Source organism: Dasypus novemcinctus, chromosome 30 (genome assembly GCF_030445035.2).
Source record: "Dasypus novemcinctus isolate mDasNov1 chromosome 30, mDasNov1.1.hap2, whole genome shotgun sequence".
Lineage (NCBI taxonomy): Eukaryota > Metazoa > Chordata > Mammalia > Cingulata > Dasypodidae > Dasypus > Dasypus novemcinctus.
Genome location: NC_080702.1, coordinates 33,419,435 through 33,436,661, shown reverse-complemented (window position 1 = coordinate 33,436,661; position 17,227 = coordinate 33,419,435). Strand labels below are relative to the sequence as shown.

At 45.6% G+C, this 17,227-nt stretch overlaps 1 protein-coding gene across 1 annotated transcript; it reads right to left on the bottom strand.

Annotated features, from left to right (window-relative positions):
• Positions 1-3,861: 3,861 nt before the first annotated feature.
• LOC131276763 (endogenous retrovirus group K member 7 Pro protein-like) lies at positions 3,862-4,197 on the bottom strand. The gene has a single exon (XM_058290338.1). It carries the CDS (start codon positions 4,195-4,197, stop codon positions 3,862-3,864), a length of 336 nt encoding a protein of 111 aa, XP_058146321.1.
• Positions 4,198-17,227: the final 13,030 nt, after the last annotated feature.

The window sequence follows — 17,227 nt, the reverse complement described above, 5'->3', positions numbered from 1 at the left end:
AGGAGAAACACAACCAGCAGTTTTGGGTGAGGTTGGGATTGGAGGAGTTTAGTGTGTCAAACGTAGCATTAAGAAGGGATATAAGTGGGTTTACGGAAGTAGGGGAACCGGGTGGTAGAAAAGAAGAGGGAGAAGAAGAGGTAGATGTTGTAGTATGAAGGGAGTTAGCAAGAGTAGGAAGGGATTAAGAACTTGATTGGGACCAACTGGGACTGGGGATGGTGATGAGAAGACTTGATTTTTCTTAATAATGAAAAAGGAACAATAGTCATAATCAGTCATGTAGAGTCGTATTCCCCAGGTACGGCCATGAAGCCACTGAATGTCACTGGGATCTTTTACCTGTAGAGTGGCGTTAGGCCATTGGGGATTGACCAAGGAAAGGTGAGGGTCCCGGTTAGGGGCTCCGGGCCATCCAAATGCTATGGTTTCACACCCCCAATGGGGACAGTAATACTGTGCGGGATCATGGCAGGAATGCGAAGAAGAACCTGACGAAGAAGGGCAGATGTAGTAGCCTGATATAAAATTGTTGTAGCGGCCATAAACTTGATCTCTGCCCCGATCCCTTCCCCAGCAGCCATGCTTGTTATTATACCCCCGGCAGTTATATTCTTTGCTAGATTCTGTGCAGGTCCAATGATGAGCAAGAGCACACGCTTGTATAGTAAAGGATGGGGGGCCTGGGGTGACATTGTAGGAGAGAATTACTTCTTCCTGCCAGAGGCTTACTGTCCAATTAAAAGGCTGATGGCTGGGGTTGGTGAGTACAACGGGGAGAAAAGGAAGAGGAAGAATAATGATGATTTTGAACAGAGCAAGGTTTAAGGAGTTCATTATGAGAGAAAAACGGAGAGAGAGGTGAAGGTGGAGATGAGAAACAGAAAGGTGATGGCGAGCAGAATTCGCTGGCTGAGGTTCCATTCTTTTGGAGCGGTAACGGCTAGACATATGGCAGAAAATATTGTCAAGAAGGCAAAGGTTATGAGGAAGAAATAGAATATTAGTGGCTGTAGAGGAAGTGAGAAAAGCATTCGGAAAATGGAGTTGGGGATGGCGCCTTGGTTGGAAGCTGTCCGGTTGTTGACTGAGACGGGAGACTCCTCCAAGGTATAGTTGCGAAGGCTGACTCAGGCACGTTTGGTCAAAGTAGCACGTCCTTCCGATGTGGGCTGCCGTGGTGACAGGGACTTATCATAGATTCTTGAGCAAACCGCAAGAAAAGGAGAGAAGGTTTTTCTCAGGGAGAGATTGTCTCCCTGGAAGGGTTAGTTTGAAATTGGGGGAATGGGGGATTAACATGTTTTATTAATCTTTCTGGTAGCCAGCGGGGGCCATCTCCTTTTTGGTCGTATATGCAGGCGGAGCCTCATCCCCATATGATTACGGGGTCTGGCCCATTCCATTGCTATGTTAAAGGATCACGCCACATAACAGTAGCTTGCTGCGTTTGCGTGGCAGCGTGTCAGTGCCTGTCGGCGTCAGATCGCCCATTTGCATCCAAGGTGAGGAAATTGAGAACAAAAAGAGCATGATGCAGGAGGTCTCGTGGCCGCTGCTTGGAGAGGCCGAGAGAGCTCTCAGTTAGGCGGCGTAAGGTGTTCTTTAAAGTGCGATGGGCACATTCTATAATACCTTGGCCTTGAGGGTTATAGGTATACCTGCAACATGATGGATTTGCAGCTGTTGGCAAAAGGTTTGAAAGTTTTTTCCAATGTATCCAGGGCCATTGTCTGTTTTGATAACTTTGGGTTGACCCAGAATAGAAAAACAATGCAACAAGTGGGATATAACATGCTTTGAGGCTTCTCCTGACTGCAAACTGGCTAGAATAAAACCGCTGTAGGTGTCGATGCAAACATGGATGTACTTAAGTTGTCCAAAGCTAGCGAGGTGAGTTAAATCCATTTGCCAGATTTCATTTGGGATAAGTCCCCTGGGGTTAACCCCTCGGTGAGGGACTGGTAATTGAGTTACACAATTTTTGCAGGTTTTGACAATTTCCCTCGCTTGATCTCTAGTGATATTTTTGATGGAGGGTGCTTGCATTTAGGTGGTGTTGCGCATGAGCTTGTGTGGCTGCAGTTAGGGGGGTGGAGAGGGTGAGGCATGCTAGTCGGGTGGCGGCATCTGCCAGTGCATTTCCTTTTGCTAAGGGCCCAGGAAGGCCCTGATGAGCGCGGAGATGCCCGATGAAAAATGGGTGTTGCTGTGTAAGAATAGCCTTTTGGAGCCTCGAGAATAGCAGCACAGTATTACTGGATGGCTTAATAAAAGGGGTTGTCTCCAATAAAGGCACTGAATGCGCTATGTATGTGCTATCAGTGTACAAGTTAAATGGGTGATTTGGGAGGCGGGAGAAAACCTGCAGGACTGCATAAAGTTCAACAAGTTGGGCTGAGGCGTAAGGGGAAGGTATGGAGAAGGCCTGATCTTGGATAACATAGGCAGCGGTTCCGTTTGCAGAGCCGTCAGTGAAAACCAAGAGAGCTGGGTTAATAGGTTTTTGTTTTGTGATTTTTGGAAAGATGAACGGGTGGATTTTTGCAAACTGAATTAATGGGTCAGCTGGATAGTGATTGTCAATGTCACCTGCAAAGGAGGAGCATGCAACGGCCCACTCATCATCAGTTTGGAAAAGCCAATTAATTTGTTCTTGCGTATATGGGATGATAAGGGAATCTGGGTCTTTACCAAAGAGTTGGTGGCTGGTTTGCCTGCTTTTAGTTATGAGGGCAGCAGTGAGAGAGAGATATGGCGAAAGTACTCGAGGAGGGGTAGCTGAGAGGTGAATCCAAAGTAACGGACGACCTCGCTTGCCCTGCTGGTTATGAAGTGACTGCCAGAAGACACCCATTGGTGTATGGGTTGTAGCTAGGACTATAAACATTAAAGGGTGGCTGTAGTCTATTTGATAACAAGTTTGAATTTGAATAGCTTGGTTTATGGCCTCGAGCGCTTGTACTGCCTCCATAGTTAAACTCCTGCGAGAGGAGGGGTTGGTATCCCCTTTTAAGATTTCATTAAGTGGGAGGAGTACTTCGGTGGATATATTAAGATAGGGGTGAAGCCATTGGATATCTCCTAAGAGTTTTTGGAAATCATGTAACGTTAGTAAATGAGAGGTTTGTAACTTGATAAGAGGGGTAAGAACTCGCTGACCCCAAAGTTCGAACCCCAGATAGAAGAAGGGGTCAGAGGTCTGTATTTTATCAGGGGCTATTAGAAGACCCTTTGCTGTTAGGTGTTCAAGAAGACCTCGATAGCAAGAATGGAGTTCAACCGAGCATGGTCCTGCTAACAAAATATCGTCCATGTAATGAAGGATATAGATTTGTGGCCAGGCCTGCCTAATTGGATTAATTGCAGTAGCAACAAATTTCTGACACAAGGTGGGGCTATTGGCCATGCCTTGTGGTAAGACTTTCCATTGAAACCGAGGCATAGGGCCCTGGAAATTGATTTGAGGAACACTGAAGGCGAAATGTTGTCTATCGTCAGGGTGGAGAGGTATAGAGAAGAAGCAATCCTTCAAATCTATGACTATTTTGTAAAAATCAGCAGGGATTGCAACTGGTGAGGGGAGGCCTGGTTGTAAAGCCCCCATAGGGACCATGGCTCTGTTGACGGCCCGTAAGTCTTGCAACAATCTCCATTTTCCCGACTTCTTTTTTATAACAAAGATGGGTGTATTCCAGGGGGACTGGGTGGGCTCAATATGTCCAGCAGCAAGCTGTTCCTGTACTAACTCTATTGCTGCTAGGGTTCTGTCTAAGGTTAGAGGCCATTGATCAACCCACACGGGCTGTGTAGTTTTCCAAGAGATTTTCTCCACGTGGGTCACAGGGATGTCAACGGCCATTATGTTAAATCCTGGGAGAACCCAAGTCCCATTCTGTCCGTTTTGGGTTTTACTGAAATAGGTTGTGCAATGCCCTGATTATGCCTTCCCAAGCCCTTACCAGGAAGGAAGTCCATGTTAAGCATCTGTGCGGTAACAGCACTATTTGAGCTGCACATGAAGACCTTCATTTGAGCAAGGATATCCCGGCCCCACAAATTGACAGGGAGGTTAGGAAGAATGAACGGAACTACCATGCCTTTGTTTCCTTCATCATCCTCCCAGTTAAGTGCTCGTGAGCTCTGGAGAGGATTGGCGCTCTCGCCTATCCCTTGTAAATGGGTGGCAGCGGCCATGAGGGGCCAGGACTTAGGCCAGTGGTATGAGGAGACGACAGTGGCGTCGGCTCCGGTGTCTAATATACCCTCAAAAGGCTTGCCATTCAGTCTTAGTTTTAAGGTGGGCCAATTGTGAGTTATGGCATGGGCCCAGAAGACGTCAGAGGAGCCAGGGCTTTCAGTGGTACGCTGCAGCCGTTTGAAATTTGAGTTAAGTTGACGCAAGGGGAGAATAACAAACTGCGCTATTCGTGTGCCGGCAGGGATGGGAATTATGTTGTGTGAGGTTGTTGCGATTATCTTAACTTCCCCTTTAACATCATTGTCTAGTACTCCTGGGAGGACTTGGACTCCCTTTAAGGAAGTGCTGGCCCTGCCCAGGATGAGGCCAAAAGTGTTCGGGGGCAATGGCCCATATGCTCCTGTTGGAATGAGGAGGGGGCTGGATTCTGGGGTTAATACTGACTCCGAGGCGGCACAGAGGTCCAATCCTGTGCTTCCTGCTGTTGCTCTCCACAAATCAGAGATGTAACAGGGTGACTGATGGGTGGGAGTGCAGGCGTGGTGGGAGGGGTTGGCTGAACAAACCGTATTGCCCCAGGGTTTGTTCTGAGAGGGGCCTGGGGCTGGCCCCTATAGGGGTTTCCCGATGGCGATTGTCCAATGGGCTGCCCATTAATATCATAACGAGAATGGCATTCAGATGCCCAATGGAACCCCTTCTTACACTTAGGACAAACGGTAGTGGGGCGTGTGGGACGTGATTTATTTGTTAACGAAGGAGCTGATGCAGGCGGGGGTTTGCCAGATCTCGTACCCTTAAAGGGGCAGGACTTTGCAAAATGTCCCGTTTGTTGGCAGTTAAAGCAAACAGGTGGGTTGGTTAAGGACCTTTTTAAGTCTTGAAAAGCTGCGCCAATAGCCATGCCTATAGTTTTGGCAGGTGTAACATTTGCACACAGGCGCACCCAATTAGAGAGATCAGTATTACCAAGCGGGCGAATGGCCTGCTGGCAGGACTCATTTGCATTTTCAAAGGCTAGCTGTTTAATGAAATCGCATCCGGTTTCCACATCACCAAACAGATGCTCGGCCCTGGCTTGTAGCCGACTGAGGAAGTCAGCAAACGGTTCCTCAGGCCCTTGGGTTAATTTTGCCAAAGAGGAAGTAGGGTGGTTTCTTTGTGGCAGTTTTTTCCAAGCCTTAAGGGCAGCCCCTTGAATTTGAGAAATGAGCCCAGCACTAAACTGAGCCTGAGCTGCATTAGACTGAGCCGAGCCCTGCCCCAGAAATTTCTTAACGGTCCAACTTTTTGTTTCCTCCCTTTTTGCATTGCGTATAGCGCGCTCCCTGGCTGCTTCCTCATAGTGGGATCACCAGGTGATGAAATCTCCTCCTGAAAGTACTGCTTTAGCCAGTTGGAACCAGTCATTAGGTGTTAACTCTTTCTCGCCCAGGGTTTCTATCAGGGCGAGAGTGAACGGGGCGGTAGGTCCGTACGAATGGACCGCCTTTTTTAGTTTTTCAATAATTTTAAAGTTTAAAGGGCAGTATACATCAGGGGAGGGACTGCGCAGCTGTGCACGGACGCCCATTCCAGATTGGCTTACAGTGTCCCTTCTGCTGGGCTGAGGCTCGTCCTCCCCAGAGTCGTCTGCGCTATCGTCAGAGTCCTTAGGGAGGGGCTGGAAAGCGGGTCTCCAGTGGGAGCGGGAGGGCGGCATCCAACAGAGGTGGACCGTCCACTCCGGAGGATAGGAAAAACCTGGTGTGACTGGGGGGGCGATGTAGCACTAATGAGAGTGTGTGTGAGGGTTTCTAGCCTCTGTGTTAAAGTTATGATGGGTGTAAAATCAGGAAGGGGAGAGGCGCCGACACTGACAGGCGCAGGAAGGGTGGGTGAGGGAAGGTGGTCTGCAGATGCATATGGTGGGGGTTTGAATACAGGGACTTCCCTGGGGGGTTAGGTTAGGTTGGGGGAGTAAGTGCGGATCTAGAGGGGCGGAGGCAGTGGGGACAGCAGCGTCCACTTGGGTGGGGGGCAGCCTCTCCGGGGGTGAAGAGGAGGGGTTTCCGGTGTCCTCGTTAAGGGAGATAACCTGGTCATCCGGCAGGGGATCGGTATTCGGGAAATTGCCAGCGGCTGAGACAATAGAGGGCGCCCGGGAGGGTGCTCTGGAAGGGGCTTGTGATTTGAGGATGTTTTCCTCTTCTGTAATGATTTCAGTAATATCAGGAAAACGGGGAGAAGCCCGAATTATGTCATAAATTAGTTGGCAATAACTGAAGGCAGTGACAGGGATTCGAGAGGGGCCAAAGGTCTTATAATAATCATTTAAGAAGTCACTGACCCTTCTCCAACATCTCTCATCTATGGTCCCTTCCTCAGGGAACCACGGGCAAGTTTTTATGATGAACTTAAAGAATTCACTGAGACCCTTTTTTTTTTTTTACCACAATTCCTCGTGCCTTGAGTGCTTTCTTTATCTGGTTAAGATATAGATTATGTTTAGATTGTTCCTGTCCCATGATAAGAAAAATTTTGCTTTTAGAAGAGTAAAGAGAATAAGAGAAGTTTTACCTTAAGTTGATCTTCCCAGGACTCCCTCCTGGACAGGATCCTTCACGGATTCCCTGACTTCTGCGCCGCTAGTTTTGCCTCTGCATCGGCCGGAGTGAAGAGAGCTCTCTATCTTGGTGAGGGCGGCGGTTCCCTCTCACACGCAAGCCAAAAGTACCACATCGGGCGCCAAATGTAATTAGTGTAATTGCCCCGGCCAGCGGGGCATGGGACGGGGGCTCGTGGTTGCGTGGAGGAGAATGGTGAGACAGGAGACGCGAGGAATGACAGCGAGACAGGGTGAGGATCAAGCTGCAAAGTTTTATTGCGAGAACAAAGCATTTATACTCTTGGGGAGGGGAGGGGTGGTGGGTGAGGGGGTAGGGGCTAGGGATTGGTAGCTGCTGTTGCTAGGGTGGAGGGCAGACTTCAGTTTCGCACCTTGCGCCTGCGTACTACCTTATCAGCCTGGGCAGTGGTGGGAAACGGAGAACAAAGGAGTGGGAAGGAAGAATAAAGAAGTGGGCTCTGCTCTGGAGGCCATGTTACTGGCATTGCTGAACTCAGTGTATACTCGTATTGACTGCTCCCAACAGTTTAGCAGTGCCCCAAAGTGTGCTCACCAAATGCAACGAATGTACCACAAGGATGAAAGAGGTTGTTGATGTGGGAAGAGTGGGGTGATGGGGTGTGGGGTATAAGGGGACCTCATATATTTTTAAGATAACTTTTTTTGTGATCTATGTATCTATAAAGAAGACAACTAAAATTTAAAAAAATAAAATACATGACAAAGAAAAAGAAAGGAAAACTAAAATTAAGGTTTGTAGAAAGGAGATAAATATTCAAATGGAGAGACATGAAATAGAATATAGAAAATCAATTTAAAAAATCAATATAATTGGTTCTTGGAAAAGACAAGTAAAATTGCAAAGGTTTGCTTTATTGAAATAGAAAAAAAGGAGAGGATGCAAATTTTCAAAATCCAAAATGAAATTGAGGGCTTTAATAGATATTCCTGCATTATAAAGATTATGATTGAATAATATGAACAATTTTCTGCTAACAATCTAGACAACCTAAAAGAAACTGACCACTTCCTAGATACACACAATTTACCTAAATTGACTGCAAAGAAATACAAGATCTCAACAAAAGTATAACAAGTAAAGAGATCCAATTAGTTATCAAACACCTTCCAAAAAATTGAAATCTAGAATCAGACAGTTTCCATAATGAAATCTATGAAATATTCAATGAATTAATTGCAATACTTTTTCAAAAATCTTCCAACTTGATGTCAGAGTATTTCATCCAAAATCATTCCCTGAGGATAATGTTATTTGATACCAAAGCTACATAAAATCATATAAAGGAAAGAAAACAAAAGACCAATTCCCCTTATAGATATAGATGACAAAACACTCAACACAAACTATCATACTGAATACAACAGAATATTAAGGGAAGTACCCACCATGATTAAATGGGTGTTATATCAAGAAGAAAGGGTGTTAAATAAAAGAAAATCAATGTAATATACTACATTATCAAAATAAAGATAAAAATACATGAATATTTCATTTGATAAAGAAATGAGAAAAATCAAATGCAATTTCATAAAAAAATACTCAGAAAAATAATAAAACAATGTAATTTCCTCAACATGATAAATAGCACATCTGTAAAAACACAGAAACACAGGTAATCTTATCCTCAATGCTAAAGAGTGAAAATACTCCCCTTGATATCTGGAAAAAGACAAGGATTACTGTTTTCACTATTGCTATCCACTATTATTCTGTAAGTTAGGAAATTAGGTCATAATAATATAGCCTGTGCAAAAATCAAAACTTATTTTATATACAAATATGCCTAGAAAGCCAACTGAGAATTATAAACTCTATAGGCTTAGGATATTCAGGGAAGATGTAAGCCAAATCAAGCCTACCTGAAATGTGGTGGGTTTGTGTTAAAAGCTGACTTGGAATGTGGGGAATATGTGTGAAAGCAAACTTTCCTGGAGGAAATAAGCTATCTAATACTCAGATAAAACATTTGAAGAAACTAACAAAAAGTCTTTTTGCATACAAACACCGCTTGTCTCCCCACTCTTATTTCCCCAAAGATTCTATTCAGGGCTCAGTTTTTATTAGGACAGGAGTCTCTGGAGTCCAGCCGGTCAAAATAAATCAACTTCCTTCTCAGAGTTTTCGTATCCTGGCCTTCAATACCACATACACATGATTTCTCTGCTACTACATATTTGGGGGCTCTCCCAGGATTGTGCTAAGAAGGTCAGAGGCAGCAACAATTGTTTGCTCCTCCTGGACATCTCCGAGGAGGCTGGGATGGCCCAGGTGAAATCCAGACCTGGGCACCCCTGGACTCTCCTTTTAGTCCAGAAAGAGGTTGTAGACTTCACTGGAGCCTTCCCAGAATAACCAGAGCACAGGAGGTTTTGAGAGACCCTGAGAAAGAGGCAAGGAGCTCCACATGTCAGATGGGTAAGGCCCCCGGGGGCATAGCACAAGAAAAGCATAATTCTAAAATTAGAAGGGAGCCTGATCAACTCTCTAAAAGGGGAGGCCCCAGTACTCCAGAAAATACAGGAGAAAGCTGCCTCCTCTCCAGGTCCGAGAAAAGGAAAGGGGATGGTTTGTGTGTGTATGATGGCAATGACTGAGTGAGAGGCAGAGAATCACTTCTTCAAGGTGAGTGCGGAGTCCTGATCCATGGTTCCATGGCAACCTCATATAATCAAGGGCAGTCTGGGGGGTCCCTGCAAAGGGACCCTCTTCCAAGTCGGGGGCTTATACTGACCCAGCTAAGGTTAAGAGGTGCTGAAAGCTACCATGAGGGATGCAGCCAGAGACAATATGTAAGGCTTGAATGAGCATTGTGCACCATCAGCACAGGGTGAAAACATGGGAAACACACTCAGTAGGACTCCATTAGGTTATATGCTGAAAAACTTCTCCCATGCATTCTGTGAAGATATATATAACATAAGGTTCCAGCCAGGAAAGCTTAGGATGCTTTGTGAATTAGAATGGCCAACTTTCATCATGGGCTGGCTTCAAGAGGGCACTTTAGATCCCCAGATCATCTGTAAAGTCCAGGATGCAGTAACTGGAAACCCAGGATACCCAGACCAGTTGCCCTACATTGATGCTTGGGGAAATGCTGTGAGCTAAGTTACACACTAGTTAGGGAAGTGCATGACTAAGGAAGCTAGGAGTTGCCTAATACAGAAACCGAGGAGTGCCATCCCAGGGACCAGACCAAACAATCACCATGCAAAGGGCCCACAGAAAGTGTGCCCCAACTCCAGTGCCAATCCACCCACTTTAGAAGGGCCATATGAATGAACATGAATTTCCACTGCCTTATGTGATGACTCCTGCCCTGGCAGTACTAAGGAATGAAAATGAGCTTGTCTCCCTAAGCAGTGCCCTGTTGTCATCATCCATGCAGGGAAGTACAACACCCACACCATCCCTGTCACTGCTTTAATTGCCATCAAAGAGGGCACCTATGCCATCCTCACCATTGCCTTTATCACCATCTGCACCAGAGAGCCTTGTGCCATCCCCCCATCAGTTTTTACCATCTCCTCAATGGTCTTTTGCACCATCCACAACAGGACAATACAGACCAGCTGCTTTTATGGCCAGTTGCCCCTGGCAATGCTGCTGCAGCATGGCTGAACATCAGTACCAAGAAGCTGAGAGGAGGCAACTCAAACCACAGGATGCCCTGGGGGCAGAGGGAGCAGAGAGAAAGGCTGCAAAGGCTGCCTTCCAACTACCTCTCTGTGAAACTTGGACCCCATTCTTTTACGATGCAGATGGCCAGGTTCAGGGAGGAACCAGACATTCATCTATCAGCCCTTTACCACAATGAACCTCTTTAACTAGAAAAGCCACACCCCACCATGATCAGAGAAGCCTCAAGCCATGACCAAACTTTTCCAGTCCATCATACAGACCCACAAACCCACCTGGACTGATTGTAAACAACTTATAATGACTTTATTAAACTTTGAAGAAAGAATGCATGTCACACGGGGAGCTTTAACCTAGCTTAGAGAGCATCCCCCTGAGGGAACTTTGGGCAGTGACCAATATGCCCACTTGCAGGTCCCAGACAAAGATTCCCTATGGGATCCAAATAATGCAACCAGGCTCAACTGACTAGAAACTTTCCATAGGGCCTTAGTTGAAGGATTCAGGGCAGGGAGCTGGAAAACATTAAATGTGGCAAAAACTACTCAAATTATACAGGCTCTCAATGAAAGTCTGGCTCAATTCTATGAGAGACTGTGTGAAACATTTCGTGTATACATGCCCTTTAATTCAGACACTCCCGAGAGCAAAGCAATGGTCAATGAAGTGTTTGTTGCCCAATCACAGGCTGACATCCGAAGAAAGCTGTGAAGTTGGATGAATATCTCCCAGCTCATGGAAATAGCTACTAAAGTCTATGTCAGCCATGATGTAGAAACAAGGAGGGAAGATAATTGGAAGAAGAAGACAGATCTTCTGGCAGCAGCGATCATGAAAAGATCCATTCCTGTGTTAAGGAGAGTAAACTGGGAAGCCCTTGCCCCAAGGAGTGGAAAAGGCCCACTTCTAGTGTGAAATCAGTACACATACTGCAGGGAAGAGGGACATTGGAAGCAAGTGTGTCCCAGCTGGTGACTTTACCCCACTGCCGCAGCCAAAACATTAGCCGGAAAGCTAGTGGGGCATCACAAACCAAACCCTGGGTCAGTAAAAGTTCAGGAAAAAAACCCTGCAAATCTGATCATTGGACTGGCATGAATAGAGGACTCTGATAGAGATTATTAGGACAGACTGGGCTCCTATTCTCTTGGGTCTGTGCAACCTATGGTCGGAGTCCCAATTGGAGGCTGCACCATACATATGATGGTTGACACTGGGGTTCAAAATTCTGTAATGACCAAGCCAGTTGGACCTCTATCCAAAAGACAAGCCACTATCATAGGGGCAACTGGCAAGAGTACTCAATGGCCCTTCCTCCAAGCCAGGACTTGTAACATTGGGGGGAAGGAGGTCACTCATGAATTCCTTTATTTTCCAGAATGCCCCATTCTGGTTTGACAGCTGCTGTCTAAACTGCAGACTCAAATTATCTTTAATGCCATGGGGCAAAGCTCACTGACAATTGGACCACAGGACCCTCCAAAAATAGTGCTAACCCTTCCTCTGCAGGAGGAATGGAGATAGCTTTGCCTCAGTAAAACTGGCCAATCCATGACCACACAGCTCCTCTTTGAAGATGTGCCTGAAGTATGGGCAGAGGATAACCCAACAGGGATGGCACATGACATTCCTCCAATTATTATTGATGTAAAGCCCACAGCCAATCCAGTAAGCATAAAGCAATATCCAGTTCCACGTGAAGCAAAAGAAAATGTCCAGCTACATGTTCAGAGATTACTGAATGAAGGCATATTGAGGCCATGCCAATATGAAACACCCCACTCTTTCCAGCTAAAAAAGCTGGTGGGGATTACTGCCCAGTCCAGGACTGATGAGCAGTTAATTCAGCAGTAATTACTCTTCATTTTGTGGTTTCTAATCCATATATTCTTCTCAGCTTAATACCCTCATTGGCAACCTACTTTTCATGCCTAGATCTTAAGGATGCCTTCTTCTGCATTCAGGTAGCACCCCGGAGCCAGCCTATTTTTGCCTTTACATGGGACTATACAAACTCAGGCAAAAAGCAGCAGCTAACATGGATGTGATTGCCTCAGGGATTTAAAAATGTACCCACTCTGTTTGGACAAGCCCTGGCCAGTGATCTCAATCCTTTAAACCAGAAAGACATAACTGTTTCCTCCTCCAATATGTAAATGACTTCATCCTCAGAAGTCCCACCTACCAAGACTACACTGATGGGACACATGTCCTTTTAATGCATCTAGAGCAAAAGGGATTTTGGGTGTCTAAGAGCCCAAATTTGCCTACCTCAGGTCATATATCTAGATTATAAAATAACACATGGGTGCTATGAATTGGGACTTGAAAGAAAGAAAGCAATCTGTAGTCTCCCTGAGCCCAATACCCACTGGAAGCTGTGAGAGTTCCTCAGAGGAGCAGGATTCTGCCAAGATTGGATCCCAAATTATGGGGTCCTCATACGCCCTTTATATGAAGCCATAAAAGGGGGGAGATCATGATCCCCTGCTCTGGGAAAGCCACAGAAAAATGCTTTGACTGCTCTCAAACAAGCTCTAATGGAAGCATTGAACCTCAGCCTTCTAGACCTCAGTAAGCTTTTCTATCTCTACATTCCTAACTGCCAAAGTATTGCAGTAGGGGTACTCATGCAATAACTCAGTTCCTGGCAAAGACCCGTAACATACCTATCCAAGCAACTAGACAATGAGGGGATGGCCCTCATGTTTGCAAGCCCTAGCAGCTGCAGCCATGCTTACAGTAGAAGCTATAAAATTAACTCTTGGGAGCCTTATAATTATCCAGCTTCTGCCTGCAATAATCAAAATCTTAGAAGCCAAAGGAACACATGGGCTTACTGACAGCTGCATGGTTAAATATCAAACCCTATTATATGAAACTTGAACTTGTGAAACCCCTAAATCCTGCCCCCTGCTACCCATGGAGTCAGGGGTTCCAGTCCATAACAGCCTGGAAACATTTCAGGAAGTATATTCCTGCCTGCCAGGCCTCCAAGATCAACCACTGGTAAATCCTGACATGGAATTCTTCACGGATGGGAGTAGCTTCATGCAGGGCAGCAATCAATGAGGAGGATATGCTGTAGTAACATCTGAGACCACAGTAGAGGCTCAGTTCCTCCCGGATAACACATCAACACGGAAAGCCAAACTCATTGCCCTCACCCAAGCCCTGCAAATTGTGGCTGGAGCCAAAGTTAACATCTACACAGACACCAAATATGCCTTCTTTATGCTGTATGTGCATGGAGGCTTATACAAACAAAAAGGATTCATTGACTAGGGAGGAAAGAGCATTAAATATGGCATACAGATTCTGGAGCTACTAGAACCAGTTTGGAAGCCTGTCAAAGTGGCTGTAATGCACTGTAAGGGACACCAGACAAGTCACAGCCCCATTGCCCAGGGAAATCAGAGGGCAGATGCTGTAGCAAAAAGAGTGGCTCAGAAAGGATCCCTATCTGAAAACCTGGCTACTGCTTTCATTTCTTAACCTCTTAATTATCAAAACCTTCAGTTTACACTGCTTGCTCTTGTCCCACAGCCTCTGAATCATCGAGAGCCACAGTTTACTCAAGCCTAGAGAGAGTGGATATTCTCTGAGGGCAGGACACAAGGAGAAAGAGGATGGTGGACATAGCCTGATCACAGGATAGCTGTGCCACAACTATTAGCCCACAACTGTAGTTCAACACTGCCCTGAGAACACACACTTGGGAAAAAACCATCTTAAAGAAGTGTTAGAAAAGTTTTTCTACATCCCAAGACTAGCTGTTATCACCCATGCGGTATGCCAGTAGAGTGTGACATGTGCAAAAAATAACCCTTGCTGGGGGCCCATGGGAGCCCCAGGAGTCCAGAGAATAGGTAGTATGACTCTTGAAGATGCAGTCATTGATTTCACTGAAATGCCATGCTCCAGAAGTTATAGATATCTCCTAGTCCTTGTTTGCACCTTTTCTGGCTGGGTGGAAGCCTTTGCCACTCAAACAGAGAAAGCTGAAGAAGTAGCCAAAGTTTTCCTCAGGGAAGTCATTCCTCGATATAGGCTACCCCACACAATTGGCTCTGACAAGAGACCCGCCATCATCTCTGAAATCGCTCAAAAGTTTGCAAAGGTACAGCACATTAGATGGAGACTGCACATTGTTACCATCCTCAATGCTCAGGAAAGTAGAACAAATGAACTGTACAATAAAAATTTATATTGCCAAGATTTGCCAAGAAACTGGACTAACATGGGTGCAAGTACTTCCAAGTGCTCTCCTCCAAGTTTGAGCCAGCCCAAGCCGAAAGCTAAGCCTAACCCCTTATGAAATCCTATTTAGGAGCCACTCCTTAATCAGAAATATAGAAAGGGATATTCGAGAAAGAGGAAACTTACAAATAGCTCAGCAAATGATCAGCTTGGGAAAAACCCTCCAAAACCTGCATCACTGGGTCCAAGAAAGGGCCTCCATTAGCTTAAGCAGCTCCATACACCTGTATAAGCTGGGAGATGCAGTCTAGGTCAAGGAGTGGAAGTCAGCTCCACTAACCCCTCAATTGCGAGGACCCTATCTTGTCATTTTATCCCCCTCCCCACTGCAGTTAAAGTAGCTGAAATCACTCCATGGATACAAGATAGCCAGTTCAAGCGAGCTGCCCCAGAGTCCTGGGCCTGTATTCCAGATAGCCACAGCTCAACCAAACTCATCTTGCAAAGAAATAGAACACCAAGTTCAACTCCATTCACACCTCAGAAACTGATTGGCCTATTCCCAGCTGAGAAATAGGAATTGGATTTAATCCCAATTACAATGCCCCTTCAGCTATTTTCCCTACTCCTAGCCCTGGCCCTCCCCTGGTCCCAGGTCGACATCACAGAGTGTGACTCATGTATTCAAAAGGTGCAAACAGAGGCCCAATATCAATACCACATTATTATATCATAATCAATATACATACAAGGGTCAGATAACGACCTGCCAGGTTCTGGAAATCTATAGTGTCTGTAACACATCTTGCCAAATAGCTTGCTATGACTCTAAACCCCCAACAGCCCCATAAATGGGAAATAAGAGCGCTTGATCAAAATAGGGAGCTACTTTCCTCTATCCCAGTCACTAGCCAGAACCAACGAGTGTCCCTCCTATGTGATGCATGTCAAGTTACAGACTCCAGGATACCATGGAACACTGATTGTGGAGGGCTCAGCTGGGAGCAGACTTATACTTATAACAAGTACATGTGTGCTCCAGAAATGGAAATTGTAGCCCAAGGGGGGGGGGTGGCTTCTGGTGAAATACATAGGTGCATACTACTGCCCCTCCTGGTCCTGTGTCACCTGGGCCACCTAGAACACAGACACAACTAGACAAACAACCGTCCTCACCAAAGGAATGGCCCCAGCTAACTATACATGTGGTCAATGTAACCCCTTAAAATTCACTATCCTTAACCCTGAATCCTAGCAGACTCAGGGAATCCAAATGGGCCTCCACATTGATGGAAGAGAAATAGACCCAGAAGCCTACATCTGGGTTGGGTATCAGGAACCCACTCTTAAGTAAAGCCCACTCTGTGTTCCACTCCTTCTATGAAGAAATGGAAAAGCCCTTTTCCATTCCACAAGCAGCAAAAAAACCTCTTCACAAACCTAGCTGAAGTAGTAGGGGCAGCCTTAAATGTCTCCTTGTGCTATGTATGTGGAGGTAATAATATGGGAGACCAATGTCCCTGGGAAACTAGAGCATACAATTACAGCCAACCATATATTGAAACTCGCCTCCTGGTTGTCCCCCTAGATAGTATGAGGCCTTTGCAAACTTCTGTTATAGGAAAATATTGTGCTTCAAGGGCCTTCCTAAGCTCCTCTATAACTGTGGCAAACCTAACATGTACAGGAGGAAAATTCCAAAATTATAACACCAATGCAAAAGAACCTTGGGGAACATGGAACAAATCTGACCTCATTCTCATAAATCGTATTTTACCCAAATTAATCACAGTGTGGAACTCTACCACAAAGGGCCCTTTTATTGCTCCAGATGGTCCGTACTGGATTTGTGGGAAAGTTGCATTCCAAGTACTTCCCCAAAACTGGTGTGATACTTGTATGCTTGGTACAATAAAACCCTCCTTCTTCCTCATTACCTTAACAGAGGGGCAAGAGCTAAGCCAGCCAGTATATCAAAACATAGGAGAAGAAAGGGCTGTGGCTACATGGGGAGGTGAAGAATGGCCCCCTTAGTGAATAATCCAGTACGATGGGCCAGCAACTTGGGCAGAGGATGGCATGTGGGGTTATGAACCTCTAACTATATGCTAAACTGAATTATCTGCCTACAAGCTGTGGTAGAGATAATAACTAATGAAACTGCCCATGCACTAAACTTACTAACCAAACAGCAAACTAATTTCAGGAATGCTATCTATCAAAACCCTCTTGCCCTAGGCTATCTCCTGGCAGCTGAAGTGGAAGTTTATGGAAAATTCACTATCTAACTACTACCTTGATTTAGACAGCACAGGAAAGGTTATTGATGAAATTACAAGCAAATGGCAAAAATTGTTCATGTTCCCATACAAACCTGGAATGGTTTGAACTTAAGTAATTACTTTGGAAGCTGGCAGTCAATAGTGAACAATTTCAAGCTTCTACTGGGAATAATTGCCTTCCTCATAGGAGGATGCACCATAATTCCTTGCCTTTTCCCTTTCATCATAAACAGAATGTGCTCTCTCATAAATGGTATAGTAAAAAACCAAACAGCTGC